At 42.4% G+C, this 27,193-nt stretch overlaps 1 protein-coding gene across 28 annotated transcripts in view; it reads right to left on the bottom strand.

The window, feature by feature from the left end:
- MAGI1 (membrane associated guanylate kinase, WW and PDZ domain containing 1) overlaps positions 1 to 27,193 on the bottom strand; it is a 466,555-nt gene that overhangs the window by 15,746 nt on the left and 423,616 nt on the right. For 11 of the 28 annotated variants that reach the window (XM_033926027.1, XM_033926019.1, XM_033926022.1 and 8 more), the window contains 6 exons: positions 25,485 to 25,677; positions 20,420 to 20,716; positions 15,953 to 16,156; positions 8,063 to 8,153; positions 6,503 to 6,563; positions 845 to 991 (listed from right to left, as the gene is read on the bottom strand). In XM_033926027.1, the coding sequence (XP_033781918.1) occupies positions 845 to 991; positions 6,503 to 6,563; positions 8,063 to 8,153; positions 15,953 to 16,156; positions 20,420 to 20,716; positions 25,485 to 25,677 (993 nt within the window). The remainder of the gene's footprint in view (positions 1 to 844; positions 992 to 6,502; positions 6,564 to 8,062; positions 8,154 to 15,952; positions 16,157 to 20,419; positions 20,717 to 25,484; positions 25,678 to 27,193) is intronic. The other 17 variants (XM_033926036.1, XM_033926032.1, XM_033926025.1 and 14 more) reach the window with 6 other exon arrangements.

Here is a 27,193-nt window from a genome sequence, read left to right on the forward strand (position 1 = left end):
GCGCGGGGACAGAAATCCCACCCATCCCTGCCCGTCCCCACCAGGATCCTCTCCGTCCCCACTTGTCCTCGCCAGGATCCCCTCTGTCCCCATCCGTCCCCGCCAGGATCCTCTCCATCCCCACCCATCCCCGCAAGGAATTACCTCCATCCCCGCCCGTCCCCATAAAAAGCAGCAATTACTTCTGACAGGATCATCAATTCCATAGTTTCTTTTGTGTTTGCGCTGCTGTTTTCCTTGTGGAATCTCTTTGGTGGAACCCTTTTTTTGTTTTCTGTTCAGGTAATTAACTTATAAACCCCCTCTTTTACTAAGGCTGACGTGTCCATTATATTATATGGACGAACCCTGCTTCCAAAGCCTTCCATCCCCGTGGGAGTCCCGTTGGCTAGAGGGGGGTCCCCGTGGGAGTCCCATGGGCCAGAGGGGGGTCCCCGTGGGAGTCCTGTGGGTTAGGGAGGGATTCCTGCAGGACTCCCGCGGGACCCGTGGGATTCCTGCGAACCCCGTTCCCGTGCAGATCTCTAGTTCAGACTTCCCTTTTTGTCCTGTGTATCAGTCATGATTAGATTGTAAGCTCTTTTGAGCAGAGACTATCTCTTGCATGTCCAATGTAGAGCACTTCCCAGAGATCCTGTGTACTACCAAAGGGGCCAACGGTATAAACAGCCAATACCTTGTAACCCGTTCTGAACTCGCTGGGGAAGAAGGGATATAAAATGAATTAAATAAATATCAAGGGCCACATATGTCAATGCACTCGCTTGGTAGGAGATGAGAAGACAAAATCCACCCAAGTTAGTAAGAACACAAATTAGGGTTTTCTCGTGGTTTACATGCTCACCCTCATCTTTCCACATCTTTCAGCTGGGCCGTCTTCGGCTAATCGCAAAACATAGAGATCCATGTTATATTCTCGGCCACCTCGCAGACTAAATCCAAAACCTTTGAGTCCTCTGTCTAGCTCCACTGTGTAGAACTCTTGGTCCTGCTGGATAGAGTCAATAAAAAGACATTGGAAGAATCCAATCTAAGAGGAAGTGTTTTGTACATCAAACTGACTCTGCAAATAAAACTTATGATGAACAGGGAGAGTATTTCCTAGCAACAAATGACCAAAGGATGATTTCTGGTCAGCACCCATAGACCTTAAGCATTTCTATAAAAACATACCTCTAGATTAGTGATTCTTAACCTTTTTTGAGTCATGGAACCCTTTAGGTATCTGATGAAAGCTATGGACCCCCTTCCCCAGAAATATTCACATAAATACAACTTTGCATGCAATGAATATAATGTACTTCATTTATTGAGATTTGATTGTCTTATACATATATGACATACAAGTTTCAAGTTTATTAGGATTTTATATACCGCCTATCAAGGTTATCTAAGCGGTTTTACAATCAGGTACTCAAGCATTTTCCCTATCTGTCCCGATGGGCTCACAATCTAGCTAACGTACCTGGGGCTATGGAGGACTGAGTGACTTGCCCAGGGTCACAAGGAGCAGCGAGGGGTTTGAACCCACAACCCCAGGGTGCTGAGGCTGTAGATCCAACCACTGCGCCATACACTCCTCCACAAAGTATTATTAAATTTTAAAGTAAACAATAAAAAAAAAAACAACCACTCCTTTTTTATGCAAAAATTAATGGCCACTCATTATAATTATGAAATACAATCCTCTCGTGCAGATTAAAACAGATCTAACTACTACGACGTACATCTACTCTCTTGTTATCTGCAAGAAAAATCAAAAGTACCGGGCTGTATAAATGTTAATTTTTATCTGACCCTCATGGACCCTCTGAAACCCATCCATGGACCCCAGGTTAAGAACCCTTGCTCTAGATTAATTCAGCCCAACCTACCAACAACCGTCTCACCCAAACCACATCTACTAGACATAGGAAAACCCACATTCCATTCACGCACCCCCCCAATCAAAGAAGTCAAACGGAAAAAACTATACGATGGCCTCCTAGCCACACAAGCAGCAAAACTCGACAACCAAATCTCCAATCTACTAATTATGACCCCAGACTACAAAACATTCAGAAAAGAAATAAAGATTCTACACTTCAAGAAATCCCTGCCAACGACTTACTACCACTATCTCCTTCCCACTTCCCAACACCACTCCCTAATACCTTCCCGATTCCCCAAAGCAACCTAATCACCTCCTTATCGCCTCTAGAAATTACCAGATATCTTCTTCATATAACACCTTTTTTGTAATTATTTTGTAATCCGCCTTGAACCGCAAGGCATTGGCGGAATAGAAATCTCTAATGTATTGTAATTAATAAGGGCTAGCCCAAAATGATTAAGCTGCTGTTTATGAATCTATTTCATAAAAATACATTTTGTGCAATTATAAAAATGTTTGTTTTCAGTAGATGCCCTGGCGCAAAAACACATTTGCCTTCAATTCACCCCTTAGTAATCCATAGAGTTATGGAACTCGTAGCTTTCATCTTTTTTGCATTTCCTACACTGAAATCTTGCCGCTATAAGAGATTCGTAGATAGGACACTGTCATTCCAAGCGGGTAAAATGAATACTTGGCTAAGTGAAACATTCTCAAAGGTTTTTTTCCCTACCAATCTTTTAGGAAATTGGCAAAGACCTATCTTTTTGATAAATTTGTCATCTCATAATTTTCCTTAGTATCCTCTTCCTGCCTGTTATTTTATAAACGTTTTTCTATTTCTTGTTATTTGCACTTCCCTGGCTGTTAGTTATCTCTTTATTGTGAACTGCTTAGAACTTAGCATGGTACTGCGGGTATCCTCTATAATGAAACCCTAAGCGCGCATGCGCACTTACAACTCCGTGATCCCTGACAGCGTGATTTGTAACTCCCTGGCCGTTTTCAATTTGCGGAGCGCGGCAGCTTGCGTCGCGTGCGGCGGTGAAAGCAGCGGCAGGTGGGTGTCCTTCAAGATGCTGCGAGGTGTCCGGCTGCTACTGCTGCACAGGGAAGTGGAGGGGGGGGGGCTGCTTTAGGAGGAGGGGTGTTTGCTCAGGGGGGCCAGGGAGAGAGACAGAGAGACAGACAGAAAAAAGTTGAGGGAGAGGGAAAAGGGGCTGCTTTAGGAGGGGTGTGCTGGGGGGCAGGCAGCAATCTTGGTTTGCTCAGGGGGGCCAGAGAGAGATAGGCAGGGGGCCAGGGAGAGAGACAGAGACAGACAGAAAAAAGTGAAGGGAGAGGGAAAAGGGGCTGCTTTAGGAGGAGGGGTTTGCTGGGGGACAGGCAGCAATCTTGGTTTGCTCGGGGGGGCCAGAGAGAGATAGGCAGGGGGCCAGGGAGAGAGACAGAGACAGACAGAAAAAAGTGGAGGGAGAGGTAAAAGGGGCTGCTTTAGGAGGAGGGGTGTGCTGGGGGGCAGGCAGCAATCTTGGTTTGCTCAGGGGGGCCAGAGAGAGATAGGCAGGGGGCCAGGGACAGAGACAGAGAGACAGACATAAAGACAGACAGAAAGCGGCTCAGTTTGACCTTGCCAGGGGTCCCTGACTGGGTTTTTTGCATTTCCAAAAACCGCTCTGCATTTCACTTGGGAAGGATCAGAGCTCCAGAACTGGGCTACTGCCAAAGCACAAATGTTATTAACTTTCTAATAAAGCTATTTTGCCCCTAAAACTATAGAGTTATAAAAACGGCACAATACACCCACTGGGAGAGCTCATAAAATACTGGTGCTGGCTGAGCCAACCACGTCTAAGTGTTGTTTTAAACGGCTGAGGATACACTGGAAATGCAAGTTAACATTTTGCAGAGCACATAACACTGGATACCATTGTAACGCTCATCTATTTCTAGAATTCTAAGCTCGAAGACGCCTCCTCAGAAAGTCAACGCCCTCAGACAACATTCTCCAGCAATGCACGCACACATTGTGATTGTCATAAGGCTGCCTTTGTTCTTTCTTCCTTCTGTGCTCGTTTCATTGGTCACAATGCATCTATCATGTAAAATGATAGCATTTTATTTTTTTTATTTCACGTTAGGGGAAAGGAAAATGCGGAACACTTTTTGCCACACCTGGAAGTTGGACAAATTACTTCATAGCATAGCCTGGCTGAAAATAACCCTTATTAAGGGGGATGGTTGTCATTTTATTTATTGAATTATTAACCCCTCCCTCCTTTTACTCAACCGCGATAGCATTTTTTTAGCGCAGGCTGGCACGCTGAATGGTCTGCGCTTCTCCTGAAATGTCTCAGCTTTTTCCTGTTGTGAACCGCTCAGAACTACTGGTAGGGCAGTATATAAGAAAATAAATTATTATTATAAAGTTCCTATGAGCATCGGAAGCAGCCCAGAGCAGTCAGTGCACCAGGGTTTTGTAAAGGAGGGGGGTAACAGAAAAAGGAAGAAAATTTCACCGAACAAAAAATTTTCCATATTTTTTTTCCCTTCTAGTCCACATCAAGGTTTACATGAAAGGTTCACAGAAAAAAAAAAAGACATAAAAAAATAAATCACATCAAATGAAGATTAGAACACGCAAAACTATAGCAAACCCTAATTAACTTTGGTTATTAGCAATAAAGGATTCTAAATGTACTGGATCCCCCCCCCAAAAAAAGATTCTTTGCCCCATGTTACCAGACGGATTTACAAGGAAATTTTAAGAAAAAAGTTCCACCTCCCGCAAATACTTTTGACTTCAGTAAGAGGAAGGACTTATGATGCTTTTGAGTTAGTCTGGAAACATCGGGGAACATCAATATAGTTTGACCCCGAAAAGGTATACTCTTCTTTTTAAAGAAAGTTCTAATAACCATCTTTTGTTCCACTGAGGACATTACTATTACCATGTTTCCCCGAAAATAAGACTTACACCGAAAATAAGCCCTAGCAGGATTTTCGGGGTAGGTCTTACTATAAGCTCTACCCCAAAAATAAGCCCTAGTCCTGGGATTCACTGGCAGTTCCCCTTCCCTCCCTCCCATCCCTTGTGCAGCAGAACCCTTGAGCGAGCACCGCCCCCTTCCTCCAAGCACCCGCCCCTGCCACGCAGCCAAACCCCCATCCTTCCCATGTGCATCAGTAACACGGCAGAGTGAATTCACGGGCGGACAAGGCCGAAGCAGCTTGTTTAGAGTGCTGCCGGCCCGACACTACTTAGGGAGGTATGTAGGGCTCGCTCGCGGTCGGCGGGGTTCGGATGGGAGGGAAGGATGGGGGTTCGGCTATGGGGGGTGGGTGCTCAGTGGGTGCTTGCTCAAGGGTTCTGCTGCACAAGGGATGAGAGGGAGGGAAGGATAGAAGCTGGGTAAAGGTCTTTCTGCACGAGGGATGGGAGGGAGGGAAGGATAGAAGCTAGGCAAGGGTCCTTCTGCACAAGGGATGAGAGAGAGGGAAGGATAGAAGCTAGGCAAGGGTCCTTCTGCACGAGGGATGGGAGGGAGGGAAGGATAGAAGCAGGGCAAGGGTCCTTATGCACAAGGGATGGGAGGGAGGGAAGGAATGAAGCTAGGCAAGGGTCCTGCTGCACGAGGGATGGGAGGAAAGATGCACATGTGGGGGAGAAAAAGGAAAGAGGAAGAATTGGAGTGAAGGACAGGAAGGGAGAGCTCATGTACATACCCCGAAAATAAGACCTAGTGTGTTTTTTGGGCCTAAAATTAATATAAGACACTGTCTTATTTTCGGGGTAACAAAGTATAGGGGGGGGGGGGTCATTTTCTAAAGCTTTTTCCACATGCAAAGCCCTTTGCTGGCAGGAAAAGGAATTATATAAAGTTGTCCAACCACAGAGGGGTATAAAGGGCCAGATTCTATAAACGGTGATTAACTCGATAGGTGCCTGATAAAACGGCACTTACTGTGCATATCAGTCAAAGTGAGGTACCATTTCTAGAATCACACCTAAGGGTGCCTAAATCGACCAGCACCGGTATATTAAGGCAGGGTTTTCTTGGCCTAATATAGTGGTGTTTAACTCAATGCACACTCAAACTCAACCCCTGGTAGGTGCCTACTGTCTAATTAATTTTTAATTGTTTATTAATGGCACTTTCAATTATTAGCTCCAATTTAAAAAATATAAGTTAGGCACCCTAATCTAGGCGCCTATAGGTAGTTGCCTTTTTATAGAATTAGGGCCCAAAAGTGCACACACGGAAAGGCATTCCCAGGGGCAGTTTGTATGGAGTTGGGGTCGCAAAGGACACATGCTAATTTTTTAAAAAATCTGTGCATATGCACAGAGGGCCTGATTCTCGAAAAGCACGTCCTGGTTGCAGGCGGCATCCTACCGCCACATGGCAACCAATCGGGATGCAAGTTAAAAAAAAATAAAAATTGTGTGATAAAGGACACCTAGATTGTAGGTGTCTGTAGCACATACTAGAGAGATGCGTAGGGACGCTTAAGCAAGCCCAAGGTGGGGCGTGGGTGTGGTTTCACCTGGAAGTGTCCTTGGGTGTGCTTAAGTGACCCTACACTTTTTCCACTGAAAATGGCAGATGCACATCTGAACACATTTACCTGTGCTGTCTGTGGGGTTTTGAAATCAAACTGGACTTCTTGCTTTGGTTTTGTGTTGTTTCTGTGTAAATGAAAACAAGAAGAGATTCTCGTTGAAAATGAAGAAAGAAGTCGTGCGGGCTAGATCACAAAACACAATTGCTTTCTCTTTAAGTGCATTTCAGAAGACCAAAGACAATCGCAGGATAGCAATTCGGCACATTTTACTTATAATATGAACTGTGGCGATGGCATCTAACTGAACGATGCGAGATTTTCACATATGGCTACCTAGATAAAGGAGCTCAGTTGACAAACTATAAGACAGTGGTGTAGTTACAGGTGGGCCTGCGTAGGCATCCTGTCTAGCATCCAAAACAGTTCAGCAACGGCCGCCTCACTTGCCTCTCTCCCTCCCGGATCTGGCATTTGCCCCAACTTGCAGCTCGGCAAACAACCCCTCCCACCCCATAGCACCTTCCCCAGCAGCAGCAGCTATGCACATTCACAGCCTGCGCAGGACCTGCAGGCCTCCCTTTGCCACCTCCTGCCCTCGCCGATGTCACTTCCTGTTTCTTTCTCGGGCAGGAAGTGGCAGAAGGAAGTCTTCAGGGCTGCTGCAGGCAGTGGATGCACCTTGCTCCTGCTGTGGGAAAGTACTGAGGTATGGGGGGTGGGTTGCATCAAATGTTGGCTCCAAGGTGGAGACAGATGCAGGACAAAAGGTTGGGGGAATTTTGGAAGGCCCACCCATCCAAACTCTGGGCCTCAGCAAAATGGCAGCTCTGGCTATGTTCCTGCTATGCGAGACCCATTTAACACCTGCTTATAAGCCCAGCAATCCAAGAAAACTTCTTTCCCTTGGTTGCTAACAATGCAAAATCATAATGAAGTATAATAAAAGTGGAAATAAAAATCAAACAACATGAAATTTAATTAATACAGTAACTGCTTTCCGCCCATTAGTATAAAGGGCCCTCAGAATGGTGGTCAGAATGGTGCAGGTGATCGAGGCAGACAGCGTGCCAGACTTTAAGAATGGGATACCCATGTGGGATCCCTACGAGGGTCAAGATAAGGAAATTGGGTCATTAGGGCATAGACAGGGGGTGGGTAAGCAGAGTGGGCAGACTTGATTGGCTGTAGTCCTTTTCTGCCGTCATCTTCTATGTTTCTAGTATTCACAATAAACAAACCTATCATGGTATGTTAACAAAAGATCATCTTCTTCTATGTGCCCATGACAAATCTCCTCGAAAAGAGGAAACATTACATTTCACACTTGCTGATAAGAGGTTCCCTGATTAGCTCGTGTCACTTAACTTTACCAGGCAGGCTTTTTGCTCCCTACTGAGCCAGTGCAATTCAGAAGCAAGTTTATTTAAATGAAAAATGTATATCCCGCCTATAAACAAAGCAGTTTCCATAAAATAAACATACATAATTATGAACACAAAACAAAAATTTACAGTTCTATGCATTCCTGTCTAAAATGACAAAATTCCACTTCCTCCCAGCCTAGAATATCACCCCAAACAATCAATTTATAACAGAGGCAATTAGTAATCGGTCTACTTATACCTGGCTTCTTGTGGGACCTGCTGAGGCGAATGCGTGGTGGTAATTGTAGCTATCTTTTCTGCATTGGTCAACAAAGAAGCATTGGAGGAGTCTACAAATTTTTAAAAAAATATATGTTCTTCAGTTTAGACAAAAGATCTTCCTCTGATAATTTGTTCAAATGCTTTTGGTGTGCAATCAGCAAACATATTTTTAAATAGTGCCTGCAAGGGGTCTGCACAGTTTCAATTTGTGTGCACCATTCTGTATTAACTGAAAAACACAGACATCATGATGTTTATTTTTATATGACTATATATGTTTACTAGTCTTTAAGCCCGTTACATTAACGGGTGCTAGAATATATGTCTGTCTGTCTTCTTTCTTTCTGTCTCTCTCTCCCGCTGTCTTTCTTTCTGTCTGTCTCTCTTCCTGCCCCTGTGTCTTTTCTTCCTGTCTCCCTCCCTCCCACTATCTGTCTTTCTTTCTATCTGTCTCTCTCCCTGCCCCCTATGCAGCAGCATTTCTCTCCCCCCTCCACTTCCCTGTGCAGTAGCCACAGCAGCATTCCCTCCCCCCTCCCCATTTCCCTGTGCAGCAGCATTTCAGTCATCAAATTGCACTTACAAACCCAGAGGGTAACTTTATAAAAATAGAGACAGCCATGAAAAACCTTGACAGCTTTTCTCATTGAAAAGACAGTTCGTGTTGTACAATGTGAATGCAAAAGTATTTCGTTATTTATCTATTTAGGAAATTTGATATACCACTCTTCCAGCAATGAATACAGCAGAGCTTTTATCCGTGTAACTAAAGTGGGCACAGTGGGCCAGATTCTGTAAAGGACATGTAAATATTAGGCCAGGAGCAAATTGCTGAGCACGATTCTATAATGCATAAACAGACTATAGAGAATCGCGCTCAGCGGTGCTGAGCGAATTTAAGCACATCTATATTGTAAGACATCCTTTGCAGAATCACCTTTTAGGTGTTGCATAGATGTCCTAATAACATATATAATGTTATTGTGTGTTAGATTCATGATTTCATTTGAACAGTGATTTTAGGCTGGTTTTTTTTCACATTATATTACGACCTACCCCAAAAATCCTGCTAGGGCTTATTTTCGGGGCAACACGGTATATATATTGCATAGTAAAGCTTCTATTTTTTGGTGGAAAGAGGACTCCTTGTAAAATCAGGTCTACTTTTCAGCGTGAGTTGGGTGCTAGATAGGCTTGAGTTAGGTGGCCGCGACTTAGGCAACACTTAGGCGTACTTGAGGCGTCCACATATAGGTGAATGGGGCTTCTATTTTGGGGGGTATAGAAGACTCCAGTTTAATATTAAGGTCAAAAGATGTTTTATAATGCATTACTTGAGCAAAGCACATGAAATATACATAGCATCAGACATCTCCACTTGCTCTGAACCACAGCCATTGTGAGTAGGAATTCTCTTCTTATTTTCTTAGCCTTTTGGGAATGAAGTTTAGTATGCTATATATATTTCATGAACTTCAAGCACTTCATGAACGCCGCCGCCATCTTTTTTCCATAAACGATAGGAGTCGGATGACAGCGGCACCCCTGGTAAGCACTCAATTTGAAAATAGTTTTAGAATAGAGTTATGAAGGGCGAGTTGTAATCATATTGTAACAGCTCTTCTGGTTTATTTTTTCACAAAATAGCAAGAAAAAATTTAAAACTAAAATTAAAAATATTTTTCATAACTTGTAGCCAATGATGAGGCACCACAATATGCTTCCCGCGGTATAAAATAGTATATGCGGTGGAGTGGTGGGGCTGAGGCTCGTTTTGAAAGACAATAATAAATTCTTTTTTCAGGTACACTACATTTCTATATATATTTCATGTGCATTGTTAAACATCTTTTTCTATTATCAAAGAGGGGTCCTCTTTACCCCCCCCCCCCCCAGAATTAAATACCCGTTCACCTATATGCGGACGCCTCTGGCGCACCTAAGTCGCATCTACCTAACTCGTGCCTACCTAGTACCCAGCTCACGCTCAAAAGGAGACCTGATTTTGAAATGCCTACATTTTAGGGGTGAGGTAGGGTGAGGTATATGTGTCAGAATGCTGAGTGGCATGAAATTCTATAAATGGATGTCTATTTTGATGCCACCCACATGCCACACCCACACTATCCTGTTAGACGCAGCTTTTTTCGTTGGGCATCCATGAAACGGTGGATGCCTAGTTTGTGAATCGTATTCAGTCTTTGGATGTCTTAACTTCCACTTATTGCTTTTTAAAGTCGTTAATTGGGCTTATTATTCATTTTATTTGGATAAGTCGATGGACACCTAAAGTTAGACGTCCTTTACAGAATCTGTGCCAATGTATCCACTGGGAAAGTATGGGCAGAGATTGCAAAATGCTTTAACATTCTGACCAAGGGAGTCGTAAAGCTTTTTGAGGATCAGTGTGAGCGCAATGGTGCAGAGAGCTCCTGCTGCTCATGCAAATATTGCTTTCATATCAGAAAGAGCCGAGTTCTGCTGTATCGGACCTACGTTGGGCCCACAAGGTTTACCCACCTTTCTGACAACTGCTAGGCAATGCGACTTTAAAAGTATTATGTACAGTACAATGATTTGGTTTACTACTCAAAACAAAGCATGTCCTTATTTGTCATGACTCCTTTAAGAGTGACTTTGGGTTTTTTTCCCCAGTTTTGCTTAATTTGGTATTTTGTTATTGTCACAAGAGTAGTATATTTATAAGATGATAAAGAATTTACAGGAAGTGGATAAACAGATTTGCATTTTCACATTTAGGTAATATTCTTGTAAAATATTCTCTACCATGAGTTACCAAAAAAGAATGTTACCAAAATGAGGCACACAAACCTGACCCCAAACTGGCCTAAAACGAAAAAGCTTGTTATCATTATGAGATCATTTAAGTATCAATTGTGATTATTTAATATGACAATTATCTATCCTACCTGCTAAGTACTTAGAACAGAGATGCTAATTGAAAAGCATTTTTTTTTTTTTTTTTGCAAATGTTTATTGAGTGCCCATTGATTTTCTTGCACCCTCTTCAAAATGAAAAGACTCATCCTCCACGTGATTTAAAATATCATTGTATCTGCTGGTCTGAACCGAGTTCTCCAGCCCACGTTACGAGTCAAGCAGGAAACAAAAAAGGAACGCTCTCTATCCGCATGGAAAAAAAATGTGAAATCTCTGCCAGAGCTTAAAAATGCACATTTTGTAAACTAGAAGGTGCATAATGCAATACAAATCATAATCATATTTTTATGTAAATGGGATTTTTTTTTTCCTAGTAGCTACTTATATCGGGAATTTCATTAACTCCTAATTTGGTTAAAGTAGCAGCAGCACAGGGCCACAGAGCATTAAACGCAAGTGCTGCTTTGAACAATAAACGGAGAAAAAAAATGATATGAGATACTAACTATATCAGATATTAATTGCAAACACAGGTGCATAGAATAATATACTGTATTTCAGTCACAAGTAATCATTTTATGAATAAAACTTCTCAGAAAAATTAGACCTGTGCACATCAAAAGCAATAAAGCTTGCATTTAGTCTGGAAAGGTTTCATAAGTGATGTGATGTGATGCCTGAGAATTTCTTCAAAGTAGCTTCACATTATGGATTATGCTCTGGTTTTCTGGCTATAAAGTTCTAAACCAGGCCAAACCAGTAACTTTGTTAGCAAAGGTAAGCCCACTACTTATTTCTATACTGAAGACATTACAGGTACCTTTAATGTCTCTGTACCTAGTGGGCTCACAATCTGGAGGTTTAAATGTCTCACCCAGGGTCGCAAGGAGATTCAGTTCTCCAGGATCTCAGTTCATTGCACTAACCGTTAAGTCTAGATTCTGTTCTTGCGGCTGGCTTGAAGTTGACCCATATGTAATTATTTTTGTGCACGTAAAACTCATGAGGCTTCGTCATAGACTAAAACAGTGAATTTCCAGTTTCTGGCAGTTACCCTGAGAGGAGAAACGTGTACTGAGTAATGTTCTGGTCTATCCCCTATAGGCGAATTCTTTGCTCGAAATCTACATGGGCGATTCCATGAATCACTAAGAAGAGTTGCTGATAAGGGAGAAGAGAGAGAGGCAGCTATGTATTGTGGCTCTTCAGTCTCCGAGAAAGAGAAGAGAGATTGTCTTTCCATTCCACTGGGAGAAGGTACCTTTCCTTTCTCAGCCTAGTAGGAGAGGATTCCAGGAGAGACTTAAGAGCCGGGCCTAGTAATGGGAATAAACAAGCTCATCTTGGAAGCAATGTTCGCCAACCAGATATTTCTCTTTTAATTCAGGGGGGGCCAGATTCTATAAACGGCAACTAAACACGTCCACATTGTAGGCGCCACTCCGCACGGCTGTCAATCAACCATTATGCGCCGATTATAGAATCACACCTAGTGGCATCCAAATGGACTGAGGTAGGTGCCAGTACATTAGGCCAGGTTTTACCAGGCCTAATATACCGGCGCCTTTATCACATGCCCAGTGACGCCTAAATTTACTATACATATTTCCAGCCCCTAACCACACCTACTTTTCAGATAGGCATCATTAAGCGTCACTGGGTATTGCTCTGAGTTCCATGCGGAACTCTAGTTAATAAAAAAAAAATTAACTTCAATGGTGCAGTCAATTACCACGCCAATTAAGCTAAGTAACACTATTTGTGTTGCATACGGATTTTAGTTAGGCGTGACTAGGCATGCACAATCAAGGCGTCTAGTGACAGAGCCGCCATTTATAGAGTCTGGCCCAGGGAAAAAAGTGCAAAGGGAAGAAATGGAGATTTTTAAATACGATATCCTCAAGCTGCCCCGAGACATTCCATTTTTCACTTGTTTGAACTGTTGAAATTGTTTCTTGGTTTTGAGTACTGAAACCCACTTGTTTTCATCTCCAGTAAATATGTTTTTGTTTTGGAATATCCTTTATGGGCTCTCTCCGAGACCCTGCAGCTTTTGCTACCTCGCGCTGAAGAATCCCGAATCTGGGATTGTATGGGGTTAACTGTTGCTACTTAAAGGGTGACCCTATTCCGGAGAAAGGGAGTCACATACATAATTAAAATCTTTGACAATGATTATATCACTTCTGTCTTCTTCCATGGTACAATAGCAAAGTCAGGCCTACCAACTTACACTAAGGCTGTATAATTTATTGAAATTTTAGTCTTTGAAGCACTGTACTGTCTATATATCAAATATTCCAAATTATCACATGACCGTAATAAACTAGGAAACAATTATTGCAGGATGCCACGATTTTTCTTTCTAAAGTTTTTTCCCCAATTAACCAATAGTGAAGGAGTCTCGTTGGCATCTTTGCCTACGAATCTAAGGGCCTCTTCTATCAAACGGAGCTAGCAACTTTTCGTGTAGAGAGCCGCGCTGAATGGCCTGCGCTGCTCCCAATACTCATAGGAACGCAATGTCAGCCTTAGACCCCGCCCCGGTGCATCATATGATGCACCGGGGAGGGGCCTAAGGCCGACACTGCACAGGAGCTGGCCAGAGGAGTACATCAATATTACAAGAAAACAAAGGAAAATAATTTTCTACCTATTCTGACCGTGTCCTGATAACCCCCTTTATTTGCAAGCTTATAGGTTGATATTTTGTTACTCTTCCTTCTCTGTTTATGTTGTCAAAAGTTTATCTTGGGTTATTGGGTCTTGTCCATATAATATTTCCAGTGATTATATGTTGCCCTGATGAAGGGTGATATATCAAATGCCAAATCAGTACCCAAAAAACATGTTTCAGAATGAATATGCAGTTAAAATAAATCTTCAGCTTAACGTTATGAAGGTTCATATCACCAGTCATTTAATTCCCAGCACTAAACTTACTTAAAATTGTATATCACAGTTAGAACCATCAGTGGTGACTTTTTTTCACAAAGGAACACGGCCTGTGGCTCACCCAATTTTGTCATTGGTTCAAAAGTAACTGTGAATATATACGTTTTATTTTGCCAAAATCCTGTAATGACATGAACAATAAATTTCAGAACCAACCCCTGATGCACCCATCGAAACACAGTCCATGCTAGCATTTGGTCTGGACTATAAAGACAATGGTCCTGATTCAATAAAACCCAAAACATAGACATGGTTAAGGGTGGCATTTGGGCAAGGAAAGAGCTAGATGCCGATAGGCGCCATTATATTAGGCCAAGAAAACCCTGGCCTAATCTATCAGTCCTTAAATTAGAGATGCCTAGTGGCACCTAAGTCAACGGACCATTCTATAAATGGTGCCTAACTTTGAACCAAGTGCGGTAGGTGCTTTAGACTGAAAAGGATGTAAAATGTTTGGGGAGTTTCCAAATCCATTTGAACTACAAACCTGTGCCATTTCAACTGGATTAAGTTGGGAGAACTTTCATAACCTGGAGATTTTTTTTTTTTAAACCATGAAAGAGAAGCTATTTAACATTACAGGAATTCGGCTAAATAATTGCACATGATCACAGTTACTTTTGAAAGGATGACAAAGTTGGGCAAGCCATGGGCTGGATTCCTATGTGAAGGAAGCCACCACTTATTGTTCTGTGATGTACAATTTGGAGTGGGGTTAGTGCTGGGAATTATGTGAGGGGGGTAAGAAGATGTTTGTCTCAGAAGTACAATTGAAAGAGGCAAATGAGATGTCGGATATTCAACCAAGCAGTTACTTTACTGTACAAATAATAAAATAGTCAAAAACTATGAACAAGGTCTATATCCTAATGTCCATCTTGGATATAAAGTCACATAAAGAGATCCAACACCTGTGGTGTAAGAGTCAAGACTTATCCTACTCTTACACTACAGGTGTTGGATCTCTTTATGTGACTTTATATCCAAGATGGACATTAGGGATATAGACCAGGGGTGTCAAAGTCCCTCCTCGAGGGCCGCAATCCCCAATGAATATGCATGAGATCTATTAGCATACAATGAAAGCAATGCATGCAAATAGATCTCATGCATATTCATTAGGGAAATCCTGAAAACCCGACTGGATTGCGGCCCTCTAGGAGGGACTTTGATACCCCTGATATAGACCTTGTTCATAGTTTTTGATTATTTTATTATTTGTACAATAAAGTAACTGCTTGGTTGAATATCCGACATCTCATTTGCCTCTTTCCATTGTATTAAAGTAGATATGCCACATGAAATTTCAAATACACACACACACACAATATGTTATTCTATGGCCGTGGTCTCAAACTCCAACCCTTTACAGGGCCACATTTTGGGATTTGTAGGTACTTGAGAGGGCCTCAGAAAAATAGTTAATGTCTTATTAAAGAAATGACAATTTTGCATGAGGTAAAACTTTTTACAGTTTATAAATCTTTCCTTTTGGCTAAGTCTTAATAATAATATTGTAACTTGTAGCTAAAGAGACATAGGATCAAGAAGCTGTTTTATTTTACTTTTGTGATTATGATAAACATACCGAGGGCCTCAAAATAGGACCTGGCGGGCCACATGTGGCCCCTGGCATGCGAGTTTGAGACCACTGCCCTATGGGGATGGAAAGGAATAATACACTATAACATTAAATGTTATTCCATTAGAAAATAAAGCATCTTTTGTGCATTAATGCAGAGACTGCTACCATCTTTCGTCATAGTACCCAGTTTCTGCTGTATCATCAGGATCAGCTCAGAATGCAGCGTGAGAATATCCAGCTGCGCTGAAAAAGACCTCCGTGTTAAAGCAGAATTAGGCATCCTTTGGAAATATGATGGCTGCTACTGTATCACCAAGGTTTTCCAAGCTAGAATCGTCAAAAGAATTCATTTTTCAAGAAGAAATGCAGAGAGACTAGAAGAGGAAACAGCGATTTGAAAAAGGGAGCAGTAACTATATACTTTACCGTCTCCTGGAATGATGCGTAGCGTAACAGTGTTGCCTGCTTCCTTAATTAAGTTGACGATGTCCGAATGTGATTTGTTGGTGATGGAGCATCCATTAACAGCCAAGATCCGGTCGCCTACTTTCAGCTTGCCACAGCGGTCTGCAGGGCTTCCCTCGATTATCCGACCTATTTTGTGAGGCATGGCCACACATGCATTTCCTGCTTTTGTATTTCGGGATACATATATTTTTTTTATTTATATTTAAATTGAAGTATGTTGAGGGACAAGGACAAAGGGTTAAAAAGAGAAGGTTAAGGGTTAATCAATTAATGCAGAAAGCAAAAGTTATTAGAGGATAGTTTTGCTGCTGGCGGATCAAATCATTGGCAATCGACTATATGCAGCATTCCTTACAGGGACACTGGTGGAAACCTTTAGTCCTCGCAGCATATTTGGGCCATTACGAGGTCGTTTGAAAAATTTGGTGAAAAAGCAAAGTTCAACAACCTTGTCTCCATCAAGGGGGCTATAGATTTAGTCCAGCAAGTTTCCAGTTTTTTTTCTATCATAGGAAAAATAGTTTAAGGAAAAAAAAAACCTGGAAACTTGCTAGACTAAAGGCTCCTTTTACGAAGGTGCGCTAGGGCCTTAACTTGCGGAATAGCGGGTGCTAAATTGCCGCGTGCGCTAGCCGCTACCGCCTCCTTTTGAGCAGGCGGTAGATTTTTGGCTAGCGCACGCTATGGCGCGCGCTAATCCGGTGCGTGCTAGCGCACCTTTGTAAAAGGAGCCCTTAAATGTACAGCCCTCGATGGAGACAACAGTGGTTTAACTTGCTTTTTTGCCAAACTTTTCAAAACACCGTCGTATATGCTAACGCAGAGCTTTACAAGGGCATGAGACAGATGTAAAGTCTATTCTATGTCACAAATTTATATTTTGCCCAGTTCCATAACAATTCTGGCAGATTACAATTAAGAATTCTTTGAGGAAATAAAAAAAAAATAAAGGAAAGTAACTTTTAATTAACATAAAACACATCATTACGTGATTGTTTAAAATGCTGCACTAGTGTGTAAGTAAGGCTGTGAGCTCATACACAGGACTGATAGCACTACCGACAAGAACAGCACTGGAAAATACGGACTCCGAGGAGAGAGCGGTGACAAGAGAATCGTACGGCCTGAACCCAGTCCACGGAACATACCACGCCAGCCTGGATTTCAAGATATCCACAATGAATGTGCAGGAGATACATTTTTCAAGGACTGCCTCCATTATATATAAACCTCTCTCGTGAATATTCACTTTAGATATCATGAGAACATGACCGGCTGGGTGTGTCCTGAGGACTAAACTGAGAACCCTGGATCTAGAGCAGGGGTGCCAAAGTCAAATACGCAGGGGGGGGGGGCCAAAATTAAAAACTTGGACAAAGCCGAGGGCCAACCTTGATATTTGTTGAAAAAAAAATTTCTACAGTTCAGGAAGTTTTTCCTTCAAAGCAAACTTTTAATAAAAAAATAATACGATAAACCAAATAAGAATTACACAACTCCAAAAGGAAAATGTAGACGATGTGTTTAAAAAACAGTGATGCAAGGTACAACTAGCCCGTGATTGATGTCAAATAGCGGAGCCGAACTTAAAACGGAAAAACTACAAAGGGATTAAAATCCCAAAAAGGGACGAAATAAAACACCATGTGAATTAGCAACATATCTTTCAAAAAGCGTAAAAATATAATCATAATAAAAACCATGATGTGAAGCAGAGAAAACGAATAGGAATACGGAAAAACACTAGCACCGGAAAAGAACGAGTATCAGAAAACAGAACGTCAGAATTAGAACGTGATTAAAAGACTATATACAACAAGGAATTAAAAAGAAAAAAAAAAAATGATGAAAAAAAATCAATACTTACCAAAAAAGCAATTGCAGAGAGAGCGCAGTGCTACTGCGACGCAGTGCGAGACTGTGAAGAGAGCCGGAGAACACCGCGGGAACTTGTGAAAACGTCAAACGTGATGACGTGCCTAACGGGGACTGTCTACCGGCGGGTCAGCTCTAGTAGGCATTTGAGATTTTCTCGTGGGCCAGATTTGGCCCGTAGGCCTGAGTTTTGACACCCCTGATCTAGAGGCATGGATCAATTGTACCACAAGAGGTTACCGTTCCTTCTCTAGGGCCCGATATTTCTCCACTGCTGGATAAATTTGGCAACTCTAGATACTATTGCAAACACGATGGAAGAAGAATCATTTTTAAAAATTAGTCCGTCATTTCATTATGTGTGTACATCAAGAACTAAGCTACAGAAGGAAATGTGATGATGAAATTACATCAGCCACTGTTGCTAGGAGAACTACCAGCCAAGTAACGCTTAATGAGCTCATTTTAGGTTAGGTCATGTGATCTTGCCTGAACAAATAACACTATATATATATATTTAATTGTATATGTCGGTGTGTGTGCTTTGATAATACCTCTTGTACCATACTAGCAATCCTTAGGGCCAAGAAAAAGCTGCATAAGACTACCTTGAACAATCTCAATCTACTTCAACATTAAACACGAGTTAATGGGGGCAATATAAAATGCAATTCTTTTCACTATTATTTTTCAGCAATGCCACTGGCTGTGTTTTGGCCTACGTCAGCTGCTGCACAAATGCTTGCCAATGTTTTGATCTTTCCCGACACAGAAAGAGACGATCGTTTTTATACGTCTAGTAGAGAATAAGAAACACCTCGGCCACCCACATACATTTAAGGCAGAATATGTAAGCAATTGCAAGTTGCTTCTTTCATTGCCAATGAAAGGAACAGTAGGCAAGCCATAAGATTACCGTTTAGAAAGGGAGCGGAGGTAGAGGAAATCAGCAAGCATTGCATAGCGTAAAGAAACGCATCTGAGCAGAACAAAATGGTTTTTATTCATTGTGAAATCTCGACGAAGAACAGGGACAAGAGGGGATCCTACCTGTAAAAAAAACTTTACCCATTTCTATATAACTAACTAAAAACCAATGGCTGGAAGCTGCTTTTCAGCTGCAGGTCTAAAATAATATGAAAATCTCTAACTCACTTCCACTGGTTTGTTTCTTTCCTTATGAAACTCGTAAGATACCTCGGTTTTCACAGACTTACTCATCACTGTCTTCTCTATCAAGCTCCCGCCATGGTAAGTCAGAGGCTCTCATCTGCTTTTTGCTCTGTGCCAGTGGCATAGCCATGAATGGGCCCCAGACCCACCCACTTTGGTCTCAGGCTCACTCAGTTGCCATAGCCCTGTGAGGTGGCTGGCAGGGATCTCTAAGCCCCTTCTAGCTGAAAACTTACAGCATCCCTCTTCTCGGCTTACCTTTTAAATGTCACTTCTTCACTGGCGGCGAGCAACAAGTGATGCATGCTGCTCAGTGCCGATTCGCAGCCTTCCCTCTGACGTAGGACCACCTATGCAGAAACAGGAAGTTGCATCAGAGGGAAGGAGACGGCAGCATGCATCAGCTGCCGCTTGCTGCTGGTGAAGAAGTGGCATTTTAAAGGTACGCAGTTATCTATCTCGATCTTTCCCCAAAAGGTTTTCGGGGGAGGGGGATTTGGAGCATGCTATTTTACTGGGAAAGAAAGCGATTCTGCATGGTTGGATTACGAAGGACCCTCCTACTCTCACTCATTGGCGCACGCTTAGTCCCATGCAGACAGGGACAAATCTGTCCCCGCGCCATTCTCTAGCGCAGGGAAAGTCCTACATTAGGGTGCACTGAGCACAGTAAAAGTCCCCCTTTATTGCGTATTGCCTGTGTTCAGGTTATTCTTGCAGTACCCTGCCTTGGGTAAATTTCTTCAAAATGGCCATAAATAAATCCTAATAAATAAATGAATACAGGCAAGGTGTTAACGATGAACAACGGAAACTATGTTAATGAAATGAGCCCAAACTGTAAGTGGTGATATATAAAATTAAGAATGCTGCATTCTCTCTTTCTTTTTAAATGCTATATTTGGACACTTCTTCCCCTCGATAGGTACCTTTGTCTAGGCTCATTTTTATTTCTCATTTTATCAATGACAGGAAACCTAGTGGGGTTGGAAGGTTGCTTCGTACACTGCTGCAAGATTTCACTGTGGATAGGGCTCAGTAATTGCTAAGCACAGCTACTCTTCAGCAGAAATGTTATCCCACCTATTTGTTTAGGATAGAAGAAAGCTTTTGACGTAAACACTTATTATGTGGCGTACAATCATCCCCCAATTAGAGCATTAATTAGTTAAAATTGCTAGGTGACTCATTGAGGAACATTAGTCATTTGATTTTGGCTACTTCTAATCTAAAAGTAAAGGCTTCCACAAAATAGCACCAAGGAAAAATGATGTTCTTACCTGATAATTTTCTTTCCTTTAGTCACAGCAGATGAATGCTAGAATGATTAAAAATGATGTGATAAGATCAAGGGCCAAATTCCATGACCATACTTACCAAACGTTGTTCCTGCCTCTGGTCTGCTCACTGAAGACACAATGACAAATCCAAAACCTTCGTTTTCACCACGGCGAATTTCTACATCGTATGGCTGTATGCCAGCGCTGACCACGCCGCTGCCACAACCTCCGCCGCTGCCAATACCACTGGTACTGCCGCTGCCTGAGCTCACTGTGCTCAAGGAGTTCTGGCTACCCTGCGGGGTAGGTTTTTCCTCGGTCAGGGAAGCAGGCTGATTGCTGCTGTGATGAGAAGAAGCTGGGGATGCTGGGATCTCATTTTCTGATTTTGGAACTGAAACGTTAAAAAAAAAATCAAAGACACCCCGTTATCCAGAAACCCTAAGTCACTTTATCAGGGACTATGGTACCCTGGGCCAACTTTTGCATCAGCACTAACATCCATGATTCAGTAGCTCCCCCTCTATCTTAAGTCCCTCCCCCCCTCCTGGTGATAAAGGATGTCAATATTCTGGATCCCAGTCTGGCATCTCATCCCTCCCCACCCACAAAGTGGAGGGAAGAGAGCTGAAAAGACACTAGACTAGAATTTTGGCACCCTTTATCACCGGTGTACTGGGCCAGGGCCTCACCTGTTCCAAAGGCTGAGCTGGCCCTGGATGGTACACTATTGTTTAAAGTACAATATAGAAATACACGGAAATAAAGCCTAGACTGCACCAGAGATGAGACAAAATTAGTAATGCAAAATATTAATGACCTATCCCTCAAATTCTTGACAAACAAAAGAAGAAATCCAACAGGAACTGCAGTGAAAATGCGTCAACAAACAAAAAACAAAAAGAACAGAGCCAGTTATATATGTAACATAATTAACTAGGTGGCAAGAACTTGGCAAACAGTTGGGGTTAACAAGCACTAATTCGTGCCAAGTTGCAGCTGTCTCGTTCTCAAGCAGGACAAAGAGAATAACGTGCACGTGGTCCCCTGAGGAAGGCAACCCAGCATGCCGAAACCCGGATCCTGGTTGGGACTTTCCTCGGATGCATCTGGGACTTCTAACGGTCTTTTTAAAGACCTCGAACTTTGATATTGTTTTATACATCCTGGTGATTTGAATAAATGTAACTGTCGATCGGTTCAGACATCTCTCTTGCCTCTTCTGTTGTACACTTGACATGGGCATTCTGACTTTTCTTGTGCACAGGGGTCTCAAAGTCCCTCCTTGAGGGCCGCAATCCAGTCGGGTCTTCAGGATTTCCACAATTAATATGCATGAGATCTATGTGCATGCACTGCTTTCAATGCATATTCATTGGGGAAATCCTGAAAACCCGACTGGATTGCGGCCCTCAAGGAGGGACTTTGAGATCCCTGGTATAGAGTAATTGCACCAAGGACAGCACCATGGACAGCACCTCATAGGTTTGGTGCTTGACTGGACTTGCATTAGGATTCTATAACAGATTTTGGCACAAACTCTGCAATTAGAGTCCAAATTTAGCGCCCAGTTTGTTGTTATATATTGCTTATATGCTAAGTGGTTTGCACTGAATTATCATCAAGCATACAAAGTTATTTTCCCCACCTGTCCCAGTGACCTCACAATCTAACTATGGTACCTGGGGCAAAGGAAGGTTATGTGACTAGCCCAGGGTCACAAGGTGCAGCATCGGGCTCAAACCCACAGCCTAAGAGTGCTGAGGCAAGCAGCTGTAGCCGCTAAGACACTGCTCGGTATAATTACGCTCTAAAAAATAACGCACCTACATCAGTAGCTAATGTGTTTAGCAGTTCTTGCATGTCATCTGCCATGGCGTTAGTGATCCCAAATTAAAAGAGCAGAAAGTGCGGAACAGTCAGTGCCCACCTGAATAGATGTTACCAACAGCATCGTAATTAATACATCTTAAAAAAAAAACAAACAAAAAAAAAACGTCTCTGCATTAACGGTTGAGAAACTTGCTAGAGAAGTCAGTTTTAACAGTTAATTAAGTGGTCTGGTGGTGACCGTGCAATGCGGTAATTGCAAAATATTCCAGCACTTTAGTAAATATTGTCCCTTGATACTGCATGTTTGGTTATGTTGCATGACTCATAACATTAACATTCGCACTCCGTCTGGAGGGAGGGATAATTTTTCTTACAACTCTACAGTTCCCCCTCCGTATTCGCGGGGGGATGCGGGCCAACCATAGGCGCAAATATGGAAAAACCACGAATAACTTTTTAAAAGTTATTTGCGGTTTTTAGAAAAAGCCTTCGTTTTTAGTATTGAAACCGCCAATAACTTTTCTACTGGTTTTGAAATACGCCACTATTACTACTATTGAAATTCTTTTTAGTTGATTTCCCTACGCATCCAGGGTGGGAAGGGGGGAAGCGTTATTTAATGAAATTATATACGTGTTTCTACTTTTATTGGTGAAAGGGAGGGGGGGAGAAAATGATTGTTTTCAAAATGTTTGCATATTTAAAGTGCTTTTCCTGATTCGTTTATGTTTAAATTCTTTATAATGTACTATTAATATTTGAAAAATAAGGATTAAAAAAAAAAAAAGAAATTCTCAAATTTTTATTATACAACAATATCTGTACAGTCACATTCTCAGGGCAAACAAAAAGTTCAATACAGTGTACCGATTTCTGGGCTTGGATTAAGCAAGCAGCGATTTCTGGGCTTGGATTAAGCAAGCAGCGATTTCTGGGCTTGGATTAAGCAAGCAGCGATTTCTGGACTTGGATTAAGCAAGCAGCAATTTCTGGACTTGGATTAAGCAAGCAGCGATTTCTGGACTTGGATTAGGCAAGCAGCGATTTCTGGGCTTGGATTAGGCAAGCATGCTAGGAAAATGCCTCTCTCTCTTTGGATGCTGGGAAGCAGCATTTTTCTCAGGGAATCATGGAAGTAGCGAATTTGTGGGAGAACGCATGGAAGCAGCGATTTTCAGAGTGAATGGTAAGCGATAAACTTTTTATCAGTACAGTAAAAGGAAAAAGAAGTTTAGTGATGACGTAATTTTTTTTTTTTGGGGGGGGGGGTGGAGTCAGCATCTGAAAAATCACGAATAAGCGAATCCGCAGATATGGAAACCGCGAATACGGAGGGAGAAGTGTATTTTTACCTCCTCTTATAAACTTGTCAATCCTTATTCTACAGATTCTTGACATCACCTCATATATTTCCCTCACTCTCTGCTCTCCCATTTCACCCACACCACCATCCAATAAATATTACCATCGGGTGACATCAGCTCAGCCAACGTTGTATATATTATATCATTCCAGATGAATTTGGTGTTCTTCAGAACTGGTTATACCAATGCAATTAAATTAACTGGAATGCATTTAGGCCTGTGAGGGCTTCCACTCTACCACTGTTTCCCATGTTAGATTTCATGACAATATTCGTAACATGGGGTACCGTAATGCCAAAATTACTTGGCACCATTATAGCAAAATGAAAGCCAAATATACTGAGATTATTGAGATCTAATTACTAGGCTGTGAAAGCAAAGCAAGTTTACTGGAAACCCATTAAGATGTGATTAAATTGTCAATGGAATAATATGAAGACATTGACTCTGCTACTACAAAGCAAAGCCAAGATAACTTTGTTAAGATTGAAAAATCATTTTACTGTTGCTCTTGGGAGATTTCCATGGATATATCATTATAAGTGTCAAATAATTTGTAAAGTGTGATATTGATATAGTTGGAGCAGGTTACTAATTTATCTTTAAATTAAAAAGGCAGGGGGATGGCTTTTCATCCTGAGAACGTTCACAGGTTACTTTTCACCTGAACTGCCCCATCTTCTCTGAGACAGAGGCTTTAAACCAGGGGTGTCCAACCTTTTGGCTTCCCCGGGGCCACACTGGCAGGAAAAAAATGTTTCTGGGGCCACACAAACGCTGCAGCAAGACAGAGGAGGGAGCCGGCAAGACGATGAACACCAGGGGGCAGCAGAGAAAAACACTGCATCGCCCTCGACCGGGGCCGCACAAAATACTTCACGGGACCGCAGGTTGGACACCCCCGCTTTTTAAACTGAGAAACACATGTGCTGTCTCTTTCTGTAAGAAGCACACACTTCCTCTCTAAGACACACTGACTCTCTCCAACTGCCTCTGAGAACTACTCTCTCTGTCTGTGAGAAACACATAAATTCTTTTTCTCTCTGAGAGAAACACACACAAACTTTCCTTCTTGACGCTTCATCAATGAACCTCAAAGGACAGTCAGTGAAGGCAGTGGGTTTGAGCTTCCTAGTGCATGCTGTTCTCAGTGTCATTGACACTAGCTTGTGAATTCAAGCAACATCTAACTCGAAACTCATTGAGAGCCGTACAGTTCAGGTAAAAGACACAACAGCTGCCCTAGAAGCAGGCTTGGTATCAAACATCTGGAGAAGGTAGGAATACACTTCCCCCTCCATATTTGCGGGGGGTTCGGGGCAGAGCCGGCCCGCGAATATTAAAAAACCGTGAATAATATTCGGGCCGGTTCTAACCCTGCGTCCCCCGGCTATTTTAAGCCCTGAAAGCCTCCCCTTAAGCCTTACCTGGTGGTCTAGCAGGAGCGATCTTCCTACGCTCCTGCCCTGTGCAGATCACTCACAGGAAATGAGCCTTGAGCTTCCGTAGTCTCTCGAGCCATTTCCTGTGAGCGTTCTGCACAGGGCAGGAGCGTGGGAAGATCCCTCCTGCCCCGAAAATCCACTAGACCACCAGGTAAGGCTTAAAGGGGGGGGGGGCGGCTTACAGGGCTTAAAATAGCCTGAAAAATGAAAATGATCGAAAACCGCGAATAAGTGAATCCGTAGATACAGAATTCGCGAACACGGAGGGAAGTGTAGAGTGATTATGAGGAAGAGAAGGTCAGAGAATCATACTTAGTGCCAATGAGTCTGCCCTGGGCCTTACAGTAACGAATCTGCCCCGGATAGTATGAATCAAATACCACACCATAGTTTCTTATATCCCACAATTTTCTACAAGAAATCATTGCAGCTCACAATGAGATTGAGGTCAGTTATTACATTAGCAAGCAGATTCTAGATAGCGGGCTGGGTTCCGATAGACACTATTTAATTCACATACCTGTATATACTACTTTGCGCCTTACAGTAAGATTAACATGACCTTGCTTGGCAGCTTGTTGCATAAGTTGTACGACGAGTTGGTGGGATTTTCCAACCACCGAGGTTCCATCCACACAAATGAGTTCATCACCAGACCTCAAGCGGCCATCGGCATCAGCAGAACCCACTGGCACAATATGGCCAATGTAAATCTGTTGATAAAACGATTACTGTATATATTACTCTCTTTGAATATCCATGCAGTTAAATACACTTTGGAAAAAAAAATATCCTGAAAAAAACGCATCGTAAGATTTTTATAAGCTAGCACTGATGAAATCAATCCTTCAGTAATACGAAAATAGTTTTACAAACACAAAGGGGGAAATTCTATAACAATACCTAAATTTAGGTGTCGGTAGATGATCTACTGGAGCCTACCATATTTTTTTGGTCTATAAGACGCACCTGACCATAAGACGCACCTACGTGTAGAGGGGGAAAAACCAAGAAAAAAAAAATTTGGTTCAGAATATTTTTTTTCTTGATTTTTCCTCCTCTACACATAGGTGCGTCTGGTGGTAGGCAGCCCACCAACCCCCAAGGTACCTTTTTTAAAATACCGGTGATCCAGCGCGGTCTCGCCAGGAGCTTTCCAGGCTTCTGCTGGATAGCTGCCTCCTTCCTTGCTGCAGAGTGGCACATAAGGCAGGAGCGTGAGCTTTTCGCTTCCTGCCTGGTCCTGCGCTACTCCGTGAATGGGTGCCTTCAGTTCTCGCCTACCGATACCTAAATAATATGCACCTTTAGGCCACTGAACGCCGCTATGGGCATGGCTAATCCTGTAAGTGGCATTAGGCAGCTTAAAGCGCCAAAGATAGGCGCCGAAAATGTAGGCCCGGAAAACCCTTGCCTACATTTCTGATGCCGTTCTTTTGTGGAGGTGCGATTTTTCTATAGGGCGCCGTCACATGATTGATATGCGATCGGCACCCTATGGAGAATCCAGGCCAAAATGTTGAAACTGAGGATGTGTATATTATATATAGGATTTATTTTTCCATCTATTGACTTTGACTCGGTTGAGGTTGGAACATTAATCTCTATTTTCCTTATAGGACCACTTTTATGCTTCCCAAAATAATGGTACTCTTGATAACAACTATTTTTTCAAATTTTTTTAAAATTTGGGACACAACAGCATGTTTTTGAATATATTGTTCAAGCAAACACATTGGAAAAAATCATTATAGATAAGGCTTAACAGTCCATCGAATATTCCCACCATAGCCACACCAAATGTTCTTTTGAATGGGTTTTTTTTTCTAATGCTGTTAAGTTTCAGACTGGGAAGCACTAAAGGGACCATTATATTCATATGTATGAAAGCATATTTGGCTTTAAGTTGTGATATTTGCCCCTTAACTCAACTTAAAGGGTTCTAATGGAGCTTAACTTAATTTACCCTGGCGATATCCATGTTTATCTCCTCATTATTATGTAAATACTCTAATGTGTCTTCCAGTAATACACGGCAAGTCACGTTAGGGTCAAAAAATCTGGTAAAATAGCCTTAGAATTTTGCTGGGGTTGTTTCAGTGCCTGGGAGCATCGGGCCAGAAAGCCATGGCCCAATGCTTCTGGCTCTGCAGAGCAGGATCCCCTGGCTTACAGAACCCTCCCCCCCCCCCCCGAAGTCCAGCCCACCTCCCACAAGGTCCAAACCAC

The sequence above is a fragment of the Geotrypetes seraphini genome, chromosome 17, assembly GCF_902459505.1.
Source record: "Geotrypetes seraphini chromosome 17, aGeoSer1.1, whole genome shotgun sequence".
Taxonomy (NCBI): domain Eukaryota; kingdom Metazoa; phylum Chordata; class Amphibia; order Gymnophiona; family Dermophiidae; genus Geotrypetes; species Geotrypetes seraphini.